This window comes from Anabrus simplex, chromosome 3 (assembly GCF_040414725.1).
Source record: "Anabrus simplex isolate iqAnaSimp1 chromosome 3, ASM4041472v1, whole genome shotgun sequence".
NCBI lineage: Eukaryota > Metazoa > Arthropoda > Insecta > Orthoptera > Tettigoniidae > Anabrus > Anabrus simplex.
In genome coordinates, this window is record NC_090267.1 from 17,502,528 (window position 1) to 17,529,849 (window position 27,322).

The following is a 27,322-nucleotide window of genomic DNA, read 5'->3' on the forward strand; positions in this document are numbered from 1 at the left end:
ACGCCTGCATTCATCGCTGCTGATTGCATACCAGGCTCTCTCTATTTCTATCCAAAGTTTATCTAAAGATGTAGCTTTTGAGCGGTCAATTCTCTTGTCTACAATCTCCCGTAAGTTCTCAATGAGTGATGCGTCAGAGGATTGAAGTGGCCACTCTAATACTTCGATATGGTTATCTTGATAAAACTGCCTTATGATCTTTGCAGTATGCTTGGGATCGTTATCGTGCTGAAATTTCCATTTCAGCGGCATTTCCTCTTCAGCATGAGGCAGCATCACATTTGCCAAGATGTCTTTGTATATTTCTGCGTTCATTCTGCCGTTGATACGGTGTATTGGACCAATGCCGTACCATGTAAAACATCCCCATACCGTAACACTTCCGCCACCGTATTTTACAGTTTTTAAAGTGTACTTGGGATTATATTCCTGGTTTGGTGGGCGGCTCACATAGACTTTTCCGTCTGAGGTAAACCTATTATACTTGGATTCATCGGACCAAAGGATTTTCCTCCACCAAGTAGTAGGTTTTTATTCATTTCTCCGGGTGAAGGCCAACCTTTTCCGAACATTAGCTTTTGAAACATGTGGCTTCTGTCTCGCAATGCGCCCATTCAATTTTGTGGATTTCAGTCGTCTTTGAATCATTGAGGTTGATGGTTGAACATCATTTTTGTCGCTAAACAAAATAGACAAGAACTCATTCTACCATCAATTCTCACTGAAGTCCAATTGTCAACATAAATGCCTTTGATTGATTTTAATAATTTACCTTTCATTTCATAGTCGCCCAGTATAGTGAACACCTTTTCCCTCGGTACCCTGTCATATGCTTTCTCTAGATCTACGAAACATAAACACAACTGCCTATTCCTGTCGTAGCATTTTTCAATTACCTGGCGCATACTGAAAATCTGTTCCTGACAGCCTCTCTGTGGTCTGAAACCACACTGGTTTTCATCCAACTTCCTCTCAACGACTGATTGCACCCTCCCTTCCAAGATGCCAGTGAATACTTTGCCTGGTATACTAATCAATGAGATACCTTGATAGTTGTTGCAATCCTTCCTGTTCCCTTGCTTGTATATAGGTGCAATTACTGCTTTTGTCCAATCTGAAGGTACCTTACCAACACTCCACGCTAATTTTACTAATCTATGAAGCTATTTCATCTCTGCCTTCCAACTGTATTTCACCATATCAGGTCTAATTTCATCTATTCCTGCTGCCTTATGACAATGGAATTTTCTTTACCATCCTTTCCACTTCCTCAAGCATAATTTCACCAACATCATTTTCCTCCTCCCCATGAGCTTGACTGTTTGCAACACCACGAGGATGATTGCCTTTTACATTGAGAAGATGTTCAAAATATTCCCTCCACCTCTCTGGTGATCCCTGGGGTCTATTTTTAGTTCACCTGAATTACCCAAAACACTGTTCATTTCCTTTTTCCCTCCCTTCCTATGATTCTTTATTACTGTCTAGAAAGGTTTCCCTGCTGCTTGACCTAGCCAATCACCCTTTCGTATCCTTCAGTTCTGTTCCCAACTCTCGCATTGAAATCACCCATTAGCACTATTCTATCCTTGCTGTTGACTCTGACCACGATGTCACTCAATGCTTCATAAATCTTGTCAACTTCATCCTCATCTGCACCCTCACATGGTGAATACACGGACACAATTCTTGTCCTAATTCCTCCAACTGACATATCTGCCCACATCATTCGCTCATTTACGTGCCTAACAGAAACTATGTTGCGTGCAATGGTATTCCTGATAAACAGCCCTACCCCACACTCTGCCCTTCCCTTTCTAACACCCGTCAAGTACACTTTATAATTTCCTATCTCTTCGTCATTATCTCCCCTTACCCAAATATCACTTACTCCTAGCACATCCAGATGCATCCTCTTTGCTGATTCAGCCAGTTCTACCTTCTTTCTTCCATAAGCCCCATTAATATTGATAGCTCCCCATCGAATTCCATTTGGTTCGCCAAGTTGTTTCCTAGGAGTCCCTCGCCTGTTAAATGGGAGTGGGACTCCATTACTCCCATAGGTCCGAGGCTTGCTTGAAATGTTCTGAGCTCGGTAAATTCATGAAGCAGGACGCTACCCTACTTGCACATAGTCCAAGTGAGGATCTCTCCTCTAACGGGTTATAGACCACCGGTGAATTGTATAGTCCTAGCCGCCTGAGCACAAGGAGGGCCATGACTCAGAATATGTCCGAGGTGCCCACTCCCATTCCATAGCAACTGGTATCCCGACTCTCAGGACCACATACTAGGCCACTCAGCTGTTGCCCATGGTTCACGAACTAGGACGTGACTACAGTAACCCACAAACATGAACTATAATAAAATTTAATTTCCTGTACCTTTGTTGTGGTTTTGAGTTTCAGTCGCATTCTCATGATGACGAGTATATAGTCTAAACCACATTCCACATTCAGCACCAGGGTAACTTGTGCTATTTAAAACAGATGACTTCCAACAACTTCTGATCAGGATAAAATCAGTTTGATTTCGTACCCTGTCTCGAGGTGATATCCATGAATATCAGCAGCGAGGGTGATGTTGAAAGAGTGTATTTCCTTATCTATTCAGAATTGCAGAAGACGCTCTCCTCTATCACTTCTAGTCCCAAGCCCTTATGGACCAACGTGTACGCTAAGGTGGTTTGGATGATGTGTCACCAATCTTAGCATTGAAGTCACCTTGAATGATGAGAACTCTCTTTGAGGAATATTATCAATAAGGCATTCTAATTGACTGTAGAATTTGTCTATCTCTTCTTCAGGGGCAGCAGATGTTGGTGCATACACTTGTACAATATTTAATTTACAAGGTGTTGAACTTATCTTGATGGAAATAATTCTGTCATTAACTGGATAGTATCCAATTACTGCACTACATAACTTATCTGGAACAATGACAGCTACAACATTTCGACTTTGGTAATTATGTCCAGAGAAATATACTGTGTTACCATTGGTAGTGGTGAAATGCTCAGTACCTTTCCACTGTGTCTTACACAGTCTCAAGATCTTCACTCCATATAGTGTCATTCCTCTCTCAACAATTGATGGTTTGCCAGTCTGTAGAAAACATCTCACATAATATCTCTCTGCGAAGCAAACATCAACCCTGCCCCCCACCCCCTGCCGGAGATCCAATTGGTCGACTTGAAACTCTGGAATTATATTTACTGTAATAGTAGGTACGAACATTTCGAATTGAGCAAAGCCATTGGGTTTTCTTGGGAAAAGTAATGAGGTGGATTCCCGTGTCCTTCCTCATATCAACTAAGCCGCTCCTATGATGGAGAACAGACACTGCCTGAAGACAACTCATCTGGCCTATCGGCCATTGTGGTATTAACCTTCCTCTGCCGTCTAGGTCGTTGCTTCTCTTCAACTATTGCCTCATCTGCTTGCTGCGCCGTTCCAAAGGCCACCTTCTCTGCCGATGCAACCTTTAAGGACGTCACTGTAACTCTGGCAAGGAACCCTTACATGGGACTATCAGCCGGGTCAGCTGGACCAAGGTTTTTTAAAAGGTGTTACTCTTCTAAGGTAATATTTAGGCCTCCCCTAATATGGAGATCAGACACCATTCGCAGTCACACCGCTGGAGCACAGACGCTGCTGATTTGCCCGTTTGAAGGATGGTTTACTTAGATCGGGCATAGATGTAATTGAACAATACAGATTCTATGGTCTAGGCAACACCAGATATGTAGTGTAGAGTTCCAATATGAATCGTACTTTCTATGGCAATTATGTTAAATTGGACAAGATGGCTGACACTTGGGGCATAAAACTTTCACAAATATAACAACATTAACCTCAAATAAAGATTTAAAACTACTAGACAACACCAACACTAGGTCAGCACATCAAAATAAACCACAAACACCCACCAGAAAACACAACAGAGACACAATTCTTGCATATAGATCAATATATTATGCAGCACAACTTCACTACAACACCACCGTCACCTGCTATATTATAAAAAAAAAGTCTCATTGTCGAAATTCCATGAAGATTAATTTCCGAATCAAGGCTAGAGACCTTCATTTAGTCGGGCAAAAACCAAGCTCAAAATTAAAATCCCCCGATGATGCGATCAAGAATCTATCACAACAAGGGCATATATCAAAACATAACAAACATGCAGTCTCCCAGAGATAGATCGTGCATCAATTACTCAATGAACGTGGAATTAAACAAGAGGGAAAGAAAAAATGAAAAACCAAGTATAAAGTCGACTGGCTCCCATAACATCATAATGATAACCAAGTAAAAAAATAAAAGACCAAAGTTGCTAGGCCCGCATACAGTAGCACACAAAGAAAAGCGTTTTCGACCTCAAGTCATCAGAGCGATTCACCAATTCAAATCACATTTAAATAGGTAGAAAAACTGATAATAACAGATATATCGGTAAAAGATTTCCACCATTTTTTTTTTGGAATTGGGCAAAATTTAAACAAGGATTAATAATGTTTAAAAAGGAAGAGAAAAATATCTCCACGAGATGGGACACTCATGCCATCTACAAATACAAAGAATGAGATGTAAAAGAACAGTTGTGGGAATGAATTCAAACCAAATTGAGAGTAATTATGAACCAAGGGATGGATAATTATACATGGAGAAACAGCACTTAAAATTTCAAGCTGCCATTCATATTGATTTATATCAATGGTGCACAATGTTTAAACCATGTTGCCATCTCCTTTGTTTACATTCACCATATGATTTAACTGAGGGTGTATGGCTTAAAATGTCACTCTGGATGAACTTCACCCTATGATAATGTTTGACAGGTGATACTATGGCAGGTTCATTGTAAAAGAGTGTGAAATTAGTAGTAAAATGACTAGTGTAGTTACAGTAATCAATCCGCTTATCTTGTCCCATATTAACTCCATGGAAAAGTACTGTAAATAAGTCCATTATTAATATTATTGAAAAAGGAAATGTATTTTTGAAATCTTGCAAGGCTTACAGTAAAGTTATTGAAAGTGAATAGTTCAGTTGAATCGACTTGTATGTGATGTCCAGCTTCTTGGCTGAGTGGTCAGCAGCATTGAGGCCTCCAGTTTAGAGGGTTGGGGGATTTTAGTGGGGTATGACTTGAGGACTGGGTAATGGGTTTGTCTCTATCTATACTCTCCTGTTCATTATACTACAAACCACCACAGAAATACCTTACATCTGACTTAAATAATAATATAATTGTTTTTACGGTTTTCGGAGGCATCTGGCTTTGAAACAGGGCAAATTCCTCATGTGCTACACAGTTCACACAATCAGTACGTGAGAAAAGCAGTAGAGAAAGAATAATAATATATAGCTGAAACTCAGTTTATTGTGTATGCACTTATAGTATATACTATTATTCTTATCAGAGTACATTGTTCACAGTTCTTTTATCTTCTGCACTTTTATACTTAAATGAAATTTTATTAGTACACTTATTTTATTTTTTTACTTCTTTTGGTTAATTTTGGCCTACTAAGGATCACAGGGCTCATACTAACACTTAGCTCTGGGCTGCTTTCCCAGTATGCCTTCATTTTCTGGCTGTGTGCCTGCTTCCTTCCATACATCCAATTAGGTCTGGTGGTCCCTGTGCTCTTTTTGCTTGTGAAGAACAGTGGGAAGTAAATCCATCTATACATACATTACATACATTACCATTATAGACCAATATACCTTTCAGTGTTCAGTCTGCAAGCCTCTGTGAATTAACTAAATGATGCCACAATCCTCTATTTGCAACTAATGCTGTGGCCTCATTTAGTTTTACACCTCTTATCCTTAAATCATTAGAAACTGAGTCTCCCTCTACTCCTCTTACCCTCCATAACAGAGTCCATTACTCTCCTAGGTAACTTATCCTCCTCCATTCGCCTCACATGACCCCACCACCAAAGCTGGTTTATGCGTACAGCTTCAACCATCGAGTTAATTCCTAACGTAGCCTTTATCTCCTCATTTTGAGTACCCTCCTGCCATTATTCCCACCTGTTTGTACCAGCAATCATTCTTACTACTTTCATGTCCGTTACTTCTAACTTATGAGTAAGATATCCTGAGTCCACCCAGCTTTTGCTACTGTAAAGCAAAGTTGGTCTCAAAACAGACCAATGTAAAGATAGTTTCGTCCAGGAGCTGACTTCCTTCTTAGAGAATACTGTTGATCGCAACTGTGAGCTCACTGCATTAGCTTTTCTAGACCTTGATTAAATCTCACTTACTATATTACCATCCTGAGAGAACACACAACCTAAATACTTGAAATTATCTATCTGTTCCAGCTTAGTATCACCAATCTGACATTCAATTCTGTTGAATTTCTTACCTACTGACATTAATTTAGTCTTCGAAAGGCTAAATTTTCATACCATACTCATAGCACATGTAGTGTTTACAGTGCACTATGTCTTCTGGTATGGGCTATATCAAATTTGTTCCTTTCATTGACCTGTCTCAGTCTCATCCTTGGCTTTGACAATATGAAAGTGACTGAGGTATGAGTGATGCTAGTAATACCATTCCTTATGCAGCCAGTCCCTGTTATGAACAGTATGAAAATATCGCTCATAGGGTCGGTTGGTGCATGCATTTCAGTGGCCTTGGCAGACTGATATGTAATAGCAACGGCTGGCTCGGTGAGGAAAGCAACGGGAAACTACCTCACTCCTCATTTCCCTAGTACGCCTCTTCAGTGACGCCTAGGCTATTTATGACAGCTGTTGGCAGAGCTGCAGAGGATCAAACCAGCCTTCGGGCTGAATACCCTACACACACTCATAGCACCTATTTTCAAGTTGCAAGACATTGCACTGCAGGCTTTCAGCACAATTTGCCATTAAGACCAAGTCATCAGCATAGGCCAGACTGCTTACTACATTTCCACCTAACCGAATCCCTCCCTGCCACTTCATACCTTTCATAAACTACAAACAGCAAAGATGAAAGATTACAGCCTTGTCTAACCTCTGTAAGTACCCTGAACCAAGAACTCATTCTACCATAAATTCTCACTGAAGCCCAATTGTCAAAATAAATGCCTTTGATTGATTTTAATAATCTACCTTTAATTCCATAATCCTCCAATATGCTGAACATCTTTTCCCTCGGTACCCTGTCATTTGCTTTTTCTAGATCTACGAAACATAAACACAGCTGTCTATTCCTCTCATAGCATTTTTCAATAACCTGGCAGATACTGAAAATCTGATCCTGACAGCTCCTCTGTGGTCTGAAACAACACTGGTTTTCTTCCAACGTTTTTCAACCACTGATCACACCCTCCCATCCAAGATGCCAGTGAATACTTTGCCTGGTATACTAATCAATGAGATACCTCGATAGTTGTTGCTATCCTTCCTGTTCCCTTGCTTATAGATAGGGGCAATTACTGCTTTTGTCCAATCTGAAGGTGCCCTACCAACACTCCATGCTAATCTTACTACTCAGTGAAGTCATTTCATCTCTGCCTTCCAACTGTATTTCACCATATCAAGTCAAATTTCATCTATTCCTGCTGCTTTATGACAGTAAAGTTTATTTACCATGCTTTCCACTTGCTGAAGCATAATTTTATCAACATCACTTTCCTCCTCCCCATGAACTTGGCTGTTAGCAACACTACCAGGAAGATATCCTTTTACGTTGAGAAGATGTTCAAAATATTCCCTCCACCTCTCCAGTGATTCTCTGGGATCTATTATATGAGTTCACCTGAATTACCCAAAACACTGTTCATTCCCTTTTTCCCTCCCTTCCTAAGATTCTTTATTACAGCCCAGAAAGGTTTCCCGGCTGCTTGACCTAGCCTTTCCAGGTTATTACCAAAATCTTCCCATGACTTCTTTTTGGATTCAACCACTATTTGTTTTGCTCTGTTTCTTTCATCTACGTACAGATCCCTGTCTGTCTCGGCCCTTGTTTGGAGCCATTTCTGATAAGCCATCTTTTTACGTTTACAAACTGCTCTCGCTTCATCCTTCCACCAAATTGTTCCCATCTTTACACACAGTTGTTCCTAGGCATTCTATTGCTGTTTCTACTACAGCATCCCTGTATGCCACCCATTCTCTTTCGAAATCCTCAACCTGCTTACTGTCTACTGTTCGAAACTTCTCACTGATCATATCCATGTACTTGTCTAATTTCTGCATCCTGGGGATTTTGTACCCCGTTCCCTACCCTAGGCCTAGAGATACTCAGTTCACTACAGATCCGGTATTGGTCTGTATCATTGAAAAATCCCCAGGAAACTCGTACATTCCTAACAGACTTCCTGAATTCAAAGTCGGTTAAGATATAATCTATTATGGATCTGGTATTCCTCGCCTCCCATGTGTAGTGGTGAATAACCTTATGCTTGAAGAATGTATTCGTAATTGCTAAACGCATACTAGCACAGTAGTCCAGCAGATGCTTCCCATTGCCATTAGCTTCCATATTTTCCCCACATTTACCAATCACCCTTTCGTATCCTTCAGTTCTATTTCCAACTCTCGCATTGAAATCACCCATTAGCACTATTCTCTCCTTGCAGTTGACCCTGACCACGATGTCACTCAATGCTTCATGAAACTTGTCTACTTCATCCTCATCTGCACCCTCACGTGGTGAATACACTGAGACAATTCTCATCCTAATTCCTCTAACTGCCAAATCTATCCACATCATTCGTTCATTTACATGCCTAACAGAAAGTATTTTGATGCAATGGTATTCCTGTTAAACAACACTACCCCATACTTTGTCCTTCCCTTTCTAACACCCATCAAGTACACTTCATAATCTCCTCTCTCTTCCTCGTTATCTCCCTTTACCCGAATATCACTTACTCCTAGCACGTCCAGATGTATCCTCTTTGCTGACTCAGCCAGTTCTAATTTATCTCTTCCATAAGCCCCATTAATATTGAATTACATTTTGTTTGCCAAGTTGTTTCCAAGGAGTCCCTCGCCTGTCAAAAGGGAGTGGGAATCCGTTACTCCCATAGGTCCAAGGTTTGCTTAAAATGTTCTGAGCTCCGTAAATTCATGAAGCAGGATGCTACCCTACTTGATCATAGTTGAAGTGGGTTAGGAACCACTGGTGGATTGTATAGTCCTAGCTGTCTGAGCACAAAGAGGGCATGACTCAGAACATGTCTGAGATGCCCACTCTCATTCCATAGCAACTGGTACCCCAACTCTCAGGTCCACTTACTAGGCCACTCAGCCGTTGCCCATGGTTCATGAACTAGGATGTGACCACAGTAACCCACAGAACATAGGTCTTCCGGCTCCAATTTCTAAGGGCCAGCATGCTATCATTATTCATGGAGGTGGGAAAGAGTGTTTTGTCCAAAAATCTCTCCTTATAATAAATTCAGTCATAAAGACTTGAGATTACCATGATGATATGAACTTAATGAATTATGGGAAGTGGCCAAAAAATAAATTAATATTCAGTCTTCCCCCTAAATCTGTCTTAGTGTTTGACAATGGTCCTTACCACAATGTTCAAATTAACCTTGGACCAAATTCCTCTTCCAGAAAAAGCAGATATGATTTACTGGGTTAATACCACTTGATTATTTTTTTTACCCCAAAATGTACAAACCAGGACTATATTCTCTGATTGCCCGCATGAAATCTGATTTTAAAACATATAAAATTGATGTTGTTCTTGCTGAACATGGCCACTCCATTCTGAAACTTCCCCTTTATTGCCCAGATTTAAAATCTATTGAGTTAATTTGGACCTCAGTAAGAGAATGTGTAGCGAAAAGAATTGTGGACAATTTTTCACACAGCTATGCAACTTGTGGTTGAGAAAAGTTCATCTATAACAGCCGCAAACTGGTCTGAAAAATGCCAATGAGTTCAACATATAGAAGGTACTTGCAGGACTTGGGAACCACACGTTGATTCCGTGACCGACCAGTTGATAATTAACTTGGATGTCAACAGCGACAGAGATAGGGACATGGGCGACAATCAAGAAGACGACGATGGAAATGAGATTGTTATGAAAGGAGCGTATTAAGGTTTTAGAGATTCAAGAAACGAATCCTGTTACTGGTGAGTATTGTAATTTCTTCAAAGCAAGTTTTATTTCCGTCCCATGTATAACAGTACAGAAATTGTAGAGTGTTGCTTCATTTTAGGGACTAGGGACATCATAGGTTATCAGTCAATGCCTTTAACATACCGTAAACTACATTTATGGTTTTTCGGAGACTCCGAGGTACCTGATAATTGAGCGCCTTCAGAATAGGAGACTAAGCTGATCAAACCCACCATCCTGAGCCACCCACTTAACATGAAAGCACAAGTTATTCTCTGTGAGGTTCCTTCGAATGTTGCTCTGCTGTTATTTTCATATCAAGAACTACCCGTCATTCTTCCTTTTATTTCTCTCTCTAATGTGTCATCACCATCGAGCTGGAGGCAAGTGGGCATGTGGAGAGGAAAGTACCTTCCCTTCTGTGCATGTTTGGCTCATGCTCCATCTCCCGTACTGTAACGTGTCTTGTGAAGGTGCTGCTATTAAGATTTTATAGTGTGTAGAAATCAGTGAGACCAAGCAAGTTGGCTATAGCAGTAACGATCTTGTAGCTCCTAGATTGTATTTGGGAATTAATGGGTCTGAACCCCTCTGTTAACAATCCCAAAGGTAGTTTTCTGTGGTTTCCTATTTCTGTACCTAAAATAAAACTACAGTGCTTCTAGCCAGCCCCAGCCCTCTCCTATCTTATCATCTCTGTAATGTATGTCTGTTTTGGTGTGATATAAAACAAGTAATTTAAGAAAAAAGTTCAGTGTGCTGAGCAGACTAATGTGCTATTGTAGGACTCATTCACTCCTCATTTCTTTCCTATGGGCGCTCTGTTGCAGATAATTTTAGATCTGTTGAGGGTCTAAAGGTGGGGACTTAACATATATCTGGCTAGGTGGAAGAGATAAACTTCATGCTGAGGTGTGGTTGCAAGTGTGCAGTAAAGCAAAGCTTGGCACTGTGAACCTCTAAGAGTGATTTTCTTTGGGAAGAGTGAAATATTTTTTATTCCTGTGCATTTTTCCTGACATTTCTCTGATGTTTTAAGGGTATAATTAAGATATAATTACTTCAGTATAAATAGGTGCTCCTGAGCATTTAAACAGAATGGTTCTTATCTCCTGAGATACACCCCTTGATTTTAAGGATCCTGTATGTATAGAAATTTTTCCTGAACATTAATGAAATTTTGAAGTTAATGGAAATATTGGGAGATAGTGAATTATCTGCTCATTTCTTGGTGACTAGATTGACAGATGTGTGTGAAAAGCATGCCTAATATATATATTCTTCTCCCCAGGAAAGTTTTCAAGTTGTAACAGAAATGTTACCTCTGAAAGAAGAAACCAAACCAGAGTTAACAGAGCCAGGGCCAACACAGGAAATCACACTTGAGGTAAAGTACATAATTTAAAAAGCCATAGTGTGAAAATGGAAATAGTGAAGAAAAAAGCTAAACACATTTCATTTCAGCACACACAATGTGGAAGTCCTAGGGAAAATATAGCTTTTTATACTTTGTGATTTTCATCTTTCCTTCCAGTAGTTCTAAGGTCTTGCACTAGGTATAATGTGGCAGAAGGTATAGTTCAAAAACCTCCCCTACATATCATATGGGAGCTGGTATCATTGCTTGACTATGTCATTATCTTTAAACTGAAATTGTTACTGTTGTTGATGATATGTAGAATAGTGTGAGAAAATTATTAGACTTATTTCAGTGAGAGATTGCCAGGTTTGTTCATAATATCCTAATTTTCGTCAAGTAGCTCCAAGGGAAAACTAATACACATCTACTTGTGTGACAACTAGCATTGTTCCAAGGCCCTCTGCTCCGTACCAAACAGAAGTTAATATAGTTATAAAATACATTGCGTGTGGCAGCTGGTATCAATGCTGCCAAGGGTATATTGCAGGAATTGCCTATTTCAGATGGTAGCATATTAGCGTGTTGTTTGGCCAGCAGCATGAATTTTCATAAGCTGTTGCTTGAAACTTTGATATTACAGATTGACAGAGTTATCTTCACTATATAAAATTTCATACACAAATAGGTTTACTACATTGTATCCCGCTCCCAGTGGGAACGGCAGTCGACATGCACATGCAAACTCTTAGTGTGTATTCATAACCTCATGCTGACTTTCTGCATAGCCACAAGGCAGGCAGTTACTAGAGTTTGTGTGTTGTGAGAAGCCATGAAGTGATGCGTTTGTTACAAGAGCATGTGCAGCTGAATTACAGTAGACTTATTCACGTTAATACACCATTGAAATGCCAGTGAAATTCTCACTTGAACAAAGAGCTTTTATGTACGACACATACGTAACAACCAAGTCATGTAGAGAGATGTGTAGGTGATTTTAGGAGTGATTTCCCAGGGTTTCAGTTCCAGGTAGAGAAACAGTTAGATTTCTCTTGAATAAAGTAAGAATGTGACGAGTTAATGCTGTAATTCCTAAACTGAAATGAAGGGTTCTGTTGGAACAAAAAATTGATGATGGTAACGCATAATTCATACAATCTCCCACTAAATCTGTACAACGTGTTACACAACAAGTCAGTACCTCAAAATCCTCAGGTACATAGGGCTATTGAAATATTGAAATTAAAACCTTACAGAGCGACTATCTTCCACTAATTACGACCCCATGATGATGAAGCCAGAGAAAAAACCTATAATTGGGATGTTGCAAAATATTGCGGGCAGCATTGTTGACCCCCATTTAATAATTTTCATACATGAGGCATGATTTAATTTGAGTGGTCATGTTTCTCCACAAAACAATAGGTACTGGAGCACTGAAAATCTGTGCCTTTGCTGGTGGGATTACAGTGCACTATATCTTCTGGTATAGGCTTGAGCAATTTTGTTACTTTCATTAACTTGTCTCGTCTTATCCTTGCCTTTGTCAATATGAAAGTGACTGAGGTATGAGTGATGCTAGTAATGCCATTCCTTATGCAGCCAGTCCCTGATATGAACGGTGTGAAACTGTTGCTCATAGGGTCAGTTGATGCATGCATTGCAGTGGGCTTGGTAGACTGATATGTAATAGCAACTTCTGGCTTGGTGAGGAAAGCAACAGGAAACTAACTCACTCCTCATTTCCCTGGTATGCCTCTTCAGTGATGCTTAGGCAATCTATGACAGCTGATGGCGGAGCTGTTGAGGATCCAACCAGCCTTAGGGCTGACGAATGAACATATATACAATTTACAAAATTCCTTTACATGTCCAAAAATTGGTGTATGGTATGCTGCAACTGCAGAAGAGAAATTAGGCCCCATATTTTTCAACGATACTATAAATTCCGAGAGATGCTGCACAAATATTCTTGCATCATTTTTCAAAATGTTGACAGATAATTAGATAAGATATGGCTGTTTTCAACAGGATTCTGCTACGGCTCATATGGCAGAGATTCTTTGCATGCCATGGAAGCGGATTTTGATGATAGGATATTATTAAAGGGGTTATGCCCCCCCCCCCCCCAACCGATCTTGCTGTGTGCAATGTTTATTTGTATGTGAACCATGTGACCTCGTCGCGGTATGGAGGCTTGCTTGTCCCAGTGAAGCAGATAGCTGAGCCGCAGGTGCAACCATATCGGATGGGTATCTGTTGATAGACCAGACTAAGGAATGGTTCATCGAAAGGGGGGTAGCAGCCTTTCGGAAGTTGCAAGGGCGGCAGTCTAGATGATTGACTGATATGGCCTTGTAATAATAATCAACATGGCTTAGCTGTGTTGATACTGCTACACGGTTGAAAGCAACGGGAAACTACAGCTGTAACTACCTCCCGAGGACATGCAGCTCTCTCTGTGTGAATGATGTACTGGTGATGGCTTCCTCCCGGGTGAAATATTCCGGAGGTAAACTAGTCCCCAATTCGGATCTCCGGGTAGGGACTACACAAAATGGGGCGATCATCAGGAAGGTGGATACCGACATTCTGCGAGTCAGAGCGTGGAATGTTAGAAGTTTGAATCGTTGTGGTAGGTTAGAGAATCTGAAAAGGGAGATCGGTAGACTAAAGTTAGATGTATAAGTGAAGTACGTTGGTAGGAAGAAGAGGATTTTTGGTCAGGCGACTACCGAATTATCAACACAAAATCAAACAGGGGAAATGCAGGAGTTGGTTTAATAACGAATAAGAAAATAGGGAAGCGGGTAAGCTACTACGACCAACATAGTGAAAGAATTATTGTCATCCAAGATAGACACCAAACCAATACCCACCACAATAGTGCAGGTCTATATGCCTACTAGCTCAGTGGATGATGAGGAAGTTGAAAGAATATATGAAGAGATAGAAGATTTAATACAATATGTAAAAGGTGACGAGAATCTAATTGTGATGGGAGACTGGAATGCAGTGGTAGGCCAAGGAAGAGAAGATGGGAGACTGGAATGCAGTGGTAGGCCAAGGAAGAGAAGGTAATACAGTAGGAGAATTTGCATTGGGACAAAGGAACGAAAGAGGAAGTCGGCTGGTTGAATTCTGCACTGATCATAATTTAGTCCTTGCCAATACTTGGTTCAAACAACACAAGCGACTGCTGTATACGTGGATGAGACCTGGAGATACTGGAAGGTTATCAAATAGACTTCATTATGATTAGGCAGAGATTCAAGAACCAGGTGTTGGATTGCAAAACTTTCCTAGGAGCAGACGTGGACTCTGTCCACAACTTGTTGGTCATGAAATGCCGTCTGAAGCTGAAGAAATTGAAGAAAGGAGAGAATGAAAAAAGATGGGATCTAGACAAGTTGCAAGAAAAGAGTGTGAGGGATTGTTTCAAGGAACATGTTGCACAAGGACTAAATGAAAAGGCTGAAGGAAACACTATAGAGGAAGAGTGGAGAGTCATGAAAAATGAAGTCAGTAGGGCTGCTGAAGAAATGTTAGGAAAGAAGAAATATCAGCTAAGAATCAGTGGATAACTCAGGAGATACTAGACCTGATTGATGAACGACGAAAATATAAGAATGCTAGAAATGAAGAAGGCAGAAAAGAATACAGGCAATTAAAGAATGAAGTGGATAGAAAGTGCAAGATAGCTAAGGAAGAATGGCTGAAGGAGAAGTGCAAGGATGTCGATGGCTGTATGGTCCTGGGAAAGGTAGATGCTGCATACAGGAAAATCAAGGAAACCTTTGGAGAAAGGAAATCTAGGTGCATGAATATTAAGAGCTCAGATGGAAAGCCACTTCTAGGGAAAGAAGACAAAGCAGAAATATGGTAGGAACATATCCAACAGTTGTATCAAGGTAAAGATGTAGATAATTTGGTTCTGGAACATGAAGAGGCTGTTGATGCTGATGAAATGGGAGACCCAATTTTGAGGTCAGAGTATGACAGAGATGTGAGTGACCTAAATAGGAACAAGGCACCTAGAATTGATGAAATTCCCTCTGAATTACTGATTGCCTTAGGAGAAACCAGCATGGCAAGGTTATTTCATTTAGTGTGCAAGATATATGAGACAGGAAAAATCCCATCCAATTTTCGGCAGAATGTTGTTATACCTATTCCCAAGAAAGTCGGTGCTGACAGGTGTGAAAACTACCGCACCATTAGTTTAGTATCTCATGCCTGCAAAATTTTAACATCTATAATTTACAGAAGAATGGAAAAACAAGTTGAAGCTGAGTTGGGAGAAGATCAATTTGGCTTCAGAAGAAATGTAGGAACACGTGAAGCAATCCTGACTTTACGTCTGATCTTAGAGGATCGAATCAAGAAGGACAAGCCCACGAACATGGCATTCGTAGATCTAGAAAAGACATTCGATAATGTTGATTGGACCAAGCTATTAATGATTCTGAAGATGGTAGGGATCAGATACCGAGAACGAAGAATTATCTACAATCTGTATGAAAATCAGGCTGCTGTGATAAGAATTGAGGGCTTTGGAAAAAAAAAGCAGCAATCCAGAAAGGAGTGAGGCAAGGCTGCAGTTTGTCCCCCCTCTTTTTCAGTGTTTACATAGAACAGGCAGTAAAGGAAATCAAAGAGGAATTTGGAAAGGGAATAACAATCCAAGGAGAGGAAATCAAAATCTTGAGATTTGCCGATGATATTGTTATTTTATTTGAGACTGCAGAATATCCTGAGAAGCTGCTGAATGGTATGGACTATGTCATGGGTAAGGAGTACAGGATGAGAATAAATAAGTCCAAAACAAAAGTAATGCAGTGCAGTCGAACGATGGCAGGTGATGCAGGAAATATTAAATTAGGAAATGAAGTCTTAAAGGGTGCAGGTGAATATTGTTACTTCGGTTGTAAAATAACTAACAATGGCATAAGTAAGAAGGACATAAAATGCAGATTAGCACAAGCAAAAAAGAGCTTTCATAAGAAAAGTAATTTGCTCACTTCAAACATTGATATAGGAATTAGAAAGATGTTTTTGAAGACTTTCGTGTGGAGCGTGGCATTGTATGGAAGGGAAACATGGACGATAACTAGCTCAGAAAGAAAGAGAATAGAAGCTTTTGAAATGTGGTGTTGCAGAAGAATGCTGAAGGTGAGATGGATAGATCGGATCACGAATGAAGAGATACTGAATCGAATTGGCGAGAGGAGGTCAATTTGGCTAAATTTGACGAGAAGAAGAGAGAGAATGATAGGACACATCCTAAGACACGCAGGACTTGTTCAGTTGGTTTTTGAAGGAAGTGTAGGTGGTAAGAACAGTAGGGGTAGACCAAGGTATGAATATGACAGGCAGATTAGAGCAGATGTAGGATGCAATAATTATGTTGAAATGGAAAGGTTAGCACAGGATAGGGTGGCATGGAGAGCTGCATCAAACCAGTCTATGGACTGATGACTCAAACAACAACAGGTGTCTGTTGGGTATTTAGTCTGAAGGATGGTTTGGTCCTCTAAATTTCCACCAACAGCTGTCATAGATAGCCTAGGCATCACTGTAGAGGTGTACTACAGAAATAATCCTCACACCATAGATGAACTTATAAAGACTATACCAACAGTAATTTGGACAATTATGCAACAGAAACTTAGGCATGTGAACAATAATTTCACTGGAAGATGCCCGAAATGTTTGAATGCTGGACAACATCTCTGCCTGTAAAAGAAGCTTAGTACTCATGATGAAGGCTATTGGGTGCATAAATAAGCAATAAATGTAATAATATTGATAATAGAATTAAATGGAGCCCTTGGAGGAGCCAGTTAACCTCTAAAGGTGCGTCACCAGGTGGAGGGTAGGGGCCTACAGCAATGTGGGCTGGTGAAAATACCTCAGAAATGAACCTGCGAACCAACAGGCTTTACAATACTCGGACACCCTCTCTCCAGGGGTCATAAATATGGAGGGCCCTAACACAGGGTGATGTGTGAAGACCCCAACAACATCAACAGCAGACAAGATAGACTTCAGTATGGTGGTGATTGCAGAAGAGGCAGCCCTGTACTTGGGATTAATATGAGTGCAACTGGTCAATGGCTTCCAAGGTGGAGGAAGATGTTTAATACCATCTCAACAGCAAGAAAGGCGGAAGAACCACAACAGGGAAGATTGGTTTCCATAGCTGAGCAGGCAACTAATCTAAGGGAGTATAGCCTGAAATTAAACCTGCTGGAGCTCACAATCTTGGTAGTAATATGTTTGAATGTACCACCCAACACAGTTTTCAACTAAAGCATGGGGGACAAACATACAGAAATGATTACCCCAGGTGGTTCCCAATCCACCGTCACTTTCTGTGTCATTCGTGGGCCTTCAGATTCTGGGGAGCCCACACCGACCTGCTACAAGGATGAGTTGGAGCATCCTGGAAGTCTTGCAACCAGATATGGCATAAGCAGCCCAACTGTTTTGCCGCACTGAATGTCAAATCCCTAATCAAGATAGGTAAACTGAAACATCTAACAGACACTTTGACACAACATCAGATTCTGATCACAGCAGTGCTAGAAACTGGATATTCTGATGAATATGCATTCAAGTCTCGGGGATACCGGATCTTCAAGGGAAAAGTGGTGTATCAGAAGGTAAAAAACATCCCTCATTTGGGGACTGGCTTCATTGTCACCCACAAAATACTGGATTCAGTTATCGACTTCCATTCACCCAGTAGCAGAGTATCTCTACTAACATTTTGGTGCACCAATAAGGTCTACATAGTTGTGCATGTACATGCACCCATTAACCAGAACAACAACTGGAATCCTGAAGACACAGACAAGTTTTGTGAAGAACTCAAAGCTACGACTAACAACATTCCAGAGCGCCATACAATCATATTATTGGGTGCTTTTAACGCTCAGCTAGGGAAGGAGCATGAGTATAAGCACATAGTGGGAAATACCTAGCTCACACGCGGACCAACAGAAATGGGGAATGACTTGTTGGACTCTGTAAGACCTTTAATCTAGTAATGAAATCAACAGCTTTCAAATGTCTACCAAGAAACCAGAAGACATGGATTTCACCAGACATACTCCTTGGAGAATTTCAGATAGACCATGTGGCTATTTCAAGGAAGTCCTGCAGAGAAATACAAAACATCAGGGTACTAAGAGGGGTGAATCTGGACTCAGACCACTACGTCTCCAAAATAAAATTTTGGTTCTCACCCAGAAACACAAGAAGAGTGCGGACACCCAAACTCACTAAGTTTGACCTGGAGAAACTGAAATCAAGCAACGTGATTAGAGAGAAAATGCAAGCACTAGAATACGAGTTACAGCTGGGACCAAAGTTGCCACAGAAGTCGGCCCCATTAATGAAACAGAAGAAACACACCTGGTGGACTAGTATCTGTGACCAAGCGATCGCACAGAGGCAGGTAGCTTGGCTACGATGGAACTCACAGAAGTCCCAAGTAGGGACAAGTTCTTAGACCAGCATCGAGTAACTGCCAAAATCGTCAGACAGGCTAAGCGTCAATACACCAAGGATCAGTTAACGCAATTGGATGAAGACTGTAAGAAGAACAACTCCGGAAACTTCTACAAGAACTTCAAACGAAACCTCAGGCGTTATACCCCACCCAGCCTACACTTCAGGGGAACAGATGGGAACTTAACCTATAATTACAAAGACGACTGCCACGTATTGACCTAATACTCTGAGAATCTCCTCAACTGTGAGTCCCCTAAGATTTCGTTTGTCTATCAAGACAGACCCAGATAACCAAACTCTCTTCCTCCAACAGAAGAAGAAGTAACAACAATCATCCAATCTCTGAAAACTAACAAAATACTGGGAGAAGATGCAATAATTGCCAAACTATGGAAGGGGACCAGGGACAAAGCAATCAGCAAGTTAACAGAGATCCTACGTAACATCTTAGAAACAGAGGCTACCAGAGGATTGGACATCTGCTCTGATCCAACTGTTAAATAAGAAGGGTGGCTTGACTGACATAACAATTATAGAGGGATCTCATTGATACCAGTTACCTACAAGATATTATCTAAGACCAGAGACGAACCTCAGTTGGATCCACAATTGGGGGAATACCAAAGTGGTTTCAGAAAAGGACGTTCTTGTTCTGAACAGATCGTGAACTTGAAGTCTGTACTAACACAAACTAAATTAGCGGGAAAGAAATATGAAGTCACCTTTGTTGACTTTACAAAAGTGACTCAGTAGACAGAACTACCCTCATGGGAATTCTGCAGGATATGGGCCTGGACCAGAAGACCCACAGCCTTTTCCAAGAGAGTGAAGTTCAGAGGAACACTTTTGGAAACTTTTGAAATAAAAACAGGAGTTAGACAGGGAGACTTTTCAACTGTTCATTGTACAAGGTCATCAGAGAGTGGCAGAAAGAACAGGAAGAACAAAAGATACCAAGTGGTATTTACCTGGGACACAAACGGAAAGGGCTACTAGTTGACTGGCTTTCGCAGATGACCTGGCACTTCTAGCAAAATCTGTAGAAGTAGCAGTGAAACAACTCAATGCACTTAAACAACAGGCTGCCAAGATGGGATTACAGGTGTCTGTAGAAAAGTCAAAATGATTCACTGATACTCCCAGCAAACTACAGTTGGAACATGACCAGATTGAGAGAGTCAACAGATTTAAGTACGTGGGAGAATGGCTGGAACCCAATATTTCAGAAGGGGCAGCACTAACAACCCGGATTAACAAACTAGAGTTAGCATATCGACTGACCAAGAACATGTGTAACAAGAAAACACAAAATTGAGGCACTGCCAGAAGCCCTATACGCTACAGAATGCTTGATGCTGAACAGGAAAGGATTGTTGGACAAACTGGACGTCCAGGAGAGGAAGATCTTATGAAAGATACTGGGACCGATCAAAGTAGATGGCGAGTACAGAAGGCGACCGAACCAGGAGCTATAATCACAGACGTAGCCATGAAGAGGCGTCTGACCTTCTATGGACATGAGGATGAACCCAACTAGGATGACCTACTGGCTTCTCAACTACTGGACAAACAGAAAGATAGGGACGCCATGGCTAACAGAAGTGAAGAAAGACATGCAGGAACTGGGAGTAACTGAAAATGACATCAGAAACCAAGTACCTCTCAGAAGAATAATCAAACAAAAGAGGTTGTAGGACAGACCATCATGGCCTTTTGGACAAAGGAAAGAAGGTAGTAGAAGCATAGCCAGAGAATGTGCGAGTATTGGTCAAATATCAAGTCCCTCTCCCAGCAGAAAAGTTTATGATCCATAGAATACGCTGGAGGTTATGAATGTACCACTTGGAACATGCATGTTGTCTCCTGGCCTTGCTGGGAGTGGGACACACTCTACTAGGTCTGTTAGGGGATGTACCTATCTGTGTGGTCAATCCTACTGAGATTCATGTGACAGGAAACTTTCTGGATGGTACCAGGCCAAATGCAATGAAACCGGATAGAACTATCCATGAAGACAATGAGCTTGATGATTATAGTAATCATGGAGTAATATAATATATAAGTACATAAAAGTGGTAACAGCAGTTTAAATGTAAGATGGTGTATCAAAGGTGTCAATTACAATGAAAGTTGGTAAGATGGTCAGTGGAGACATCAAAGCATTGGCAAATTCTAGGGTGTCCACATAATAATGATATAAAAATGGGACATTTAAAAGTAGGAAAAGAAAAAAAAGGGGACAAATTTTTTGTTGACAAAATTTAGTGAACATTTAAAATTTATCTTCGTATTGTGCATACAAATAACCCAAAGACTTCATAAACTCATTCTGCAGCCTGATGTAGATAATTTCTTCTGCAGCGCAAGACACCTAATTAACCCCTTACTTTTCACGTTTATGTATTTTATCATGAAGTGTCTTTTCTTCTATTTTTTTTTTTTTTTTTTTTTTTGTAAAAGTTAGCACATGATGCCCCATTAAAGTGTGTTCTGGCAATGAGCAAGGCCTTCGCTGTTGTCAATTTCATTTGTTTTTTCATCTGACCACAGTGAGTTGGAGAGAAAGACATGTTCCTTATCAGCATCTGACCCAGAAACTGACAGACAAAACCATACCAAATGGATCACGATCTTACTATTAAATTAGGCAATCATTTTACACCACTTTTCAGAAATAGTTTCATTGTTTCTTGCATCACTGCTTTTAGGAAAATTCATCAAAGCAGTTTGTCTTAATCAGCAGAAAAATTTGGTACAACACTTTCAACAAAAGCACAACAAATCATGAATATTCTTCCATTTGAACTGTTCATTTTCAAAAATCAATCAAATGCATTCAAAGGTGTGAAAAATGATAAACACCATTCATTAATACACTCAATAAAAGTGTCATAGAAAATGTCTGCATAACTGCGAAATTTTTTATAAGTAATTTTGTCCTCCTCTTCCCGCTTTCTTAGTTGATCATGTTACAACATCAGTGGGAAACCTTTCAGACTTTCTGCATTGCGATTTGATTATTAACCTGCTTACTTTTTTTATAGACTTCTGCTACTGTGATTTGTTTCCCATTACAAACAATTGTATTAACATACAATAGTGGGAAATAGGATTGATCCACCTTTTTTTGGTACATAATATGATGTTAATATGTTTACAACATTTTTATTCAGTACCGGTTTTGGTGTCTATAGGCACCATCATCAGCTGAAACAGGTTGGTATGAACAAAGATATACAAGTATGTAGTACATATAATAGACCCTTGGTAAGAAGTGGCATTAATAGGATGAAGTAAAAAATACAATACTTAAAAGAATATAAACAAGTTATGTGCTTGTTGATCGAAGTATAAAATGAAAGTGAAGATATTAACAAATGTTTGAAGACTTGATCACTTTGAAATGGTTAAAAAGTCTCAAGCATAGCACTGCTAAACACTGGGTGAAAATAAAACATTTGACATCCAAAAACTGACATAGTATGCAGCCTTTCCACAGAGTATTGATAATAATGTAACATAAGTAAGTTTGATGGTGGTTTGTAATATCAATTCACAAAAATAAACCGTCAGTTATGAGGTACTCAAAGAAGTGGATAATGTTGCAGGTAAAGAGAAAGTAGATATATGGCCAGAAAGTTCTCGATCCTATTCGGAACCTCGAGCGGCCTGATGTATGCATGGAGAGTGGCAGCTCCGGTACTTTCTCTGGTATTACAAAAATGTATTGGAAAAGAAGGAGTGGTCATTTTGTCATTGGGACAATAATATATAATGGAGAAATTGTCTTTGGAAAGAAACAGTCTGGGAATGATGGTGGGCAAGTCATCAATGTGAAGAGCTTTGTCGGGATGAGAACCATTACTTGTTTGCTTGACGATCAGAATCCTCTACATAGGAAAGGGAACAAAGAAGTGTCATATCAAGTCATGTATAACAAGATGGGAACAGGGAAAGTTGCACATAATAGGTAGAAATGGGGGGGGCCATATGAAAAGAGAAAGCAAGGGATGTAGAGATTGTCCTCGTTTTGTGTTGATACCCGTCCTATTGCTATCCTATCGTGTGTTCGTGCATTAGGTGGCTGCAATTCAGTAATGGGTTTAGGTTTGTGGATAACAGGTGTCATTTATTCTGTAACTCATGTTATATGAGTAACCTTCTGACTAGAGAAGGTTTTCTACTTATTTATTAACTACAGTAATTGTACCTAATAGTGTTTATTTTAATACAACATTCCTGATCATTCAAAAATATGAAATTAAGATAAAAACAGAAAATAGCAAAAATATTTTTTGTCCTGATTTTCTCTGACTATTTTGGATTAAATATGTATAATTTTTTATTCATGTGAAAAATTTCATGAACAGCTATTTAACATTGCCTGTTCTTGAAAGCAATAACTACACTGCGAGTATAGGAACTGTGGGTGTGGCAAGTCAATAAGGAGTATGAGGAAGAATTTGGAGAGTTTGAGGGAGATAATTAGGATTCTCTCAGAGGACAGGAATGAAAGTAGGCCTCCCTTAAAAAGTGTATAAGATACAGTAGGTGTAAGAGAGGGATGGAAAGGAAAGGGGGGAATTTTAGAAGACAGGTGGTCTAATGTTTTGAGGAGAAGGAGATTGCAGGCTAAGGGCTCTATTCAGGATCAATATTCAGGACAGGTGTCTGTGAGAAATCAGTACGAGTCACTGCAGTTAGAACAACTGAGGGCAGATGAGGAATAGGGAACTGTTGCTGAGAAGTGTGAAAGTAAGAGAAATGGGAAAGGTAGTAAAGGGAAATGTGGAGTAGTGGATAGGAAAAGACAGGTGGAACAGGGTCATGGGAAGGAGAAAACAGAAGAAGAAAGAGCTTCTGAAGCTGTCAGGAAAGATAGGGCTGACCAGGAGGGGAAGGGATCAAATGAGATGGGTAGGGTTGATGCTCTGGTCATGGAGGATTCCATCGTTAGACATGTGGGGAAAGTGTGTGGAGGAAAGGGAACCAGGGTAGAGTGTTTTCCAGGAATTAGGTTCAGGAAGATGTTGAGCAAAGTAGAAGAGAAGGAGGAGCAAAGGAGAAGGTGGTAGTGTTTCACGTTGGTACTAACAACGTAAGACAGGCAGGTGTAAGTACCAACATATTTGGGGATATTTGGGATCTGGTGAATGCAGCATGGGTGAAGTTTTAGGAAGTGGAGATTGTTATCAATGGAATACTGTGTGGGAGGTATACTGATTGGAAGGTGATTGGGGATATAAATGAGACTCTGGAGTGGATATGTGGGGAAACTGGGGGTGAGGTTTCTAGATCCTAATGGGTGGGTAGGAGATAGGGATTGGCACTCAGATGGCCTTCACTTAAACTGCAGTGGTACATATCAGTTATGGAATTTGTTTAGAAGGGTTATAGGCAGGTACATTCAGGGAAACGGGGTGGCCCAGGGAGCAGTGATAAGGGTACAGGGAACTAGAAGTCAAGTAGGGATGACATAAAAATGTTAGTGCTTAATTGTAGAAGTATTTTAAAGAAAGAAATAGAATTAAGTAATTTAATAGATACATACTGTACTTAACCAGGAGTTCAATCATGGCTGAGAAATGATATAATGGATACAGGAATATTTTCACAGAACTTGAGTGTGTATTATAGAGATAGGATAGGAATGATAGGAGGGGGAGAGTATTCATTCTGGTGAAAGAAGAATTTGTAAGCTACGAAAAAGTTAAAGATGACAAACATTAAAATTCTACATGTAAGGCTCATCTCTAAAGATAATAGGCAACTTGATGTCTTTGGAGTGTACGGAATGGGAAAGGGTAGCGCAGATGCTGATTCAGAATTAGGTTCTCCGTGGTTTCCCATTTTCACACCAGGAAAATGCTAGGGCTGTACCTTAATTAAGGCTACGGCCGCTTCCTTCCCCTTCCTAGCCCTTTCCTGTCCCATCGTCGCCGTAAGACCTATCTGTATTACATACTATCCACTTAATTCCGTATCGATATTGCCCCCATTATTGCCTAGCTAAGCCCAGCCAGTGAGCGAGAGATCCCAAGGGGGACCATTTGTTCATTGGCTATTGTTTTCTAGAGGCATTTAAGGGAAAAGGGTTGATGACCAAGCTCAAAATAAATTTTAAAACAACACACTGACATTTATTAACATAAGCAAATCACAAATAAAAATATTCTAGCTGATTTTTTTTTTTTAATCATTGGAACTTTCATAACATCTGTTTCTTCCTTCTTCTTTGAGAAGCACGTATTTCTTAATGGACAGCCTTACTGGTCTGTAACGAAAATCAAAATAAAATTAGGCCTACCGCCTTAAAAATCAAAATATAATCGGCTGAAAGAAATTCAGAAACTCAATAAAGATGTTCACAAAATAACTTGATAACTTCTTGCTAGTATTTTTACAATAAAGTAGTTAAAGGCTTCATGACTTTAAAGTAGCCTCCACACGTGGTTTAAGCTGAATTCTACTAAGTTTTATCATTTAAGACATTTAACACTGGTCCATAACACCAGTATAAGCTTTAATAGAAAATTGAAATTAATTTCAAAATTCAAAATTAATTAATTATTGTTTTTATTATTATCAGTCTCTCTCCTTATTTAATTAACACGTTCTTCACTATCACACGATCGTGTTTCTAATTAATTCCTCACAACATCATTCACTTAGCAATAATCATTAACACTCCAAATAATTATTTTCCAATTAATTATTGTGACTTATTATCACCAGTATTCAAAGTAATTATGCAGCTAGTGAACGTCTACTTCTGATCCTTGCATGGCATTTTCTGTTTCAAATTAATTTTAAAATGTTTCCAAATTCAAATATAAATGTGATAGAAAAACCTTGATATCCACGTGTGAGCTAGTTAATATTTCATTTTACAAATCGATTGCCTTTGTGAAAATAACGAGATGATCTTTCCTTTTAAATCACGTTCATCAACAAAATAAATCCTTTCCTAGTCTTCCTCGACTTAAACTTATAAAATTTTCCCTTAAGGGTACAAAAATTATTTCTTAAAGTAGCACATAACGATGAATGTAATCTGCGTCATCACTAGCACATGACCAGATTAAGTTAAATAGAAGAAAACATGAAACAAGAAGAATACACATATTTACACACATACACACACTCATTCATACTGGGAAACACGTATTTTATATACAATATTTACATCAAATCCTATTCCTGCAAGTTTACTTTTGATTTTTAGAATGGTCAGGGCACGTCATATCCAGTAGGAGATAATTTGTGTACAGAACTTCTTCTCATCATTAATCGTGACTAGTGATCGAAGTTAGGGACATCACTTGGGTAAGAATATGCTTCTCATACAGATGGAAATCATCTAACTTTTGACATAATAATTGAAGATTCCAATAAAATCCGTAATCACTACCAGTACATGGGTTACCAGTTGAAACTATCGCGTCCGTGAGCCTCAATCGCATTATTATTATTATTCCCTATCCGTGAAATACACACGCAACACGTGCTCCAATAATTATAATTTATCTTGCGCTCCCAATAACACAAGAATAAGTCAATCATCATAAATAACTCATCCAATAACTCAATTACATAACAAATATCCCGCAGGATTGGTCATATTCCAGACACTTCATAAATGGAGCACATTCAATCTCACATATAAGGAATCTACTGGTTATGGCTCACAAGCATTTAATTCTCTTTTAGCCAATCTTCAGTCATTTTTATTATTAGTCAAGTGACTATTACATCTACTGATCCTCGTGAAATATCATAAAATCAGATGACTCGATCCTAAGGAATGTAAGTGATCTTGAAAAGACTCTAGGTTCGACCCTATCTCACAAAAATGTACACGTAAATTTAAGTCCGATAAATTTCGACATCACACAAAAGTAGATTTATCGCGTAGTCATGATTTTTAAATATTTAGCTCAAAAGCACGGGAAATCATCCAAAGACAAACTACATGTCTACTCTAACAGGTTCAAAATTTCATTCACACATGTGACTCGTCTACCACGACATCTTAAGAATTGGAAAAATGAAATGCTTCTAACTACAACAAAACTAATAGCTCTACGATTTAAGGAAGAAAGACCTCTAGTTTACAAAAAGATGAGACTAATTGAATTAAGTGGTACTCAAGTTTTAGATGAAGTTCGATCCCAGGCAGCAGTCAATCATTCCAGCATTTTCCCGGTCAGTTTCCTTCCCATGACCAGAGACGCCTCACATTTTAGAGATCCATGGAGACTTGGTCGTCGATATCCCTCGATGACGTTGAGTTGCAGATGATTGTAGAATTATCCATGTTGGTGTACTGCAGCTTTCAAGACGACTTCTATTA

The 27,322-nt window shown here is 39.7% G+C and overlaps 1 protein-coding gene across 1 annotated transcript in view; it reads left to right on the forward strand.

Annotated features, from left to right (window-relative positions):
* LOC137498988 (zinc finger protein OZF-like) overlaps positions 1-27,322 on the forward strand; it is a 59,279-nt gene that overhangs the window by 17,696 nt on the left and 14,261 nt on the right. Inside the window, exon 2 of the mRNA XM_068226971.1 lies at positions 11,386-11,481. Coding sequence (XP_068083072.1) covers positions 11,386-11,481 — 96 coding nt within the window. The remainder of the gene's footprint in view (positions 1-11,385; positions 11,482-27,322) is intronic.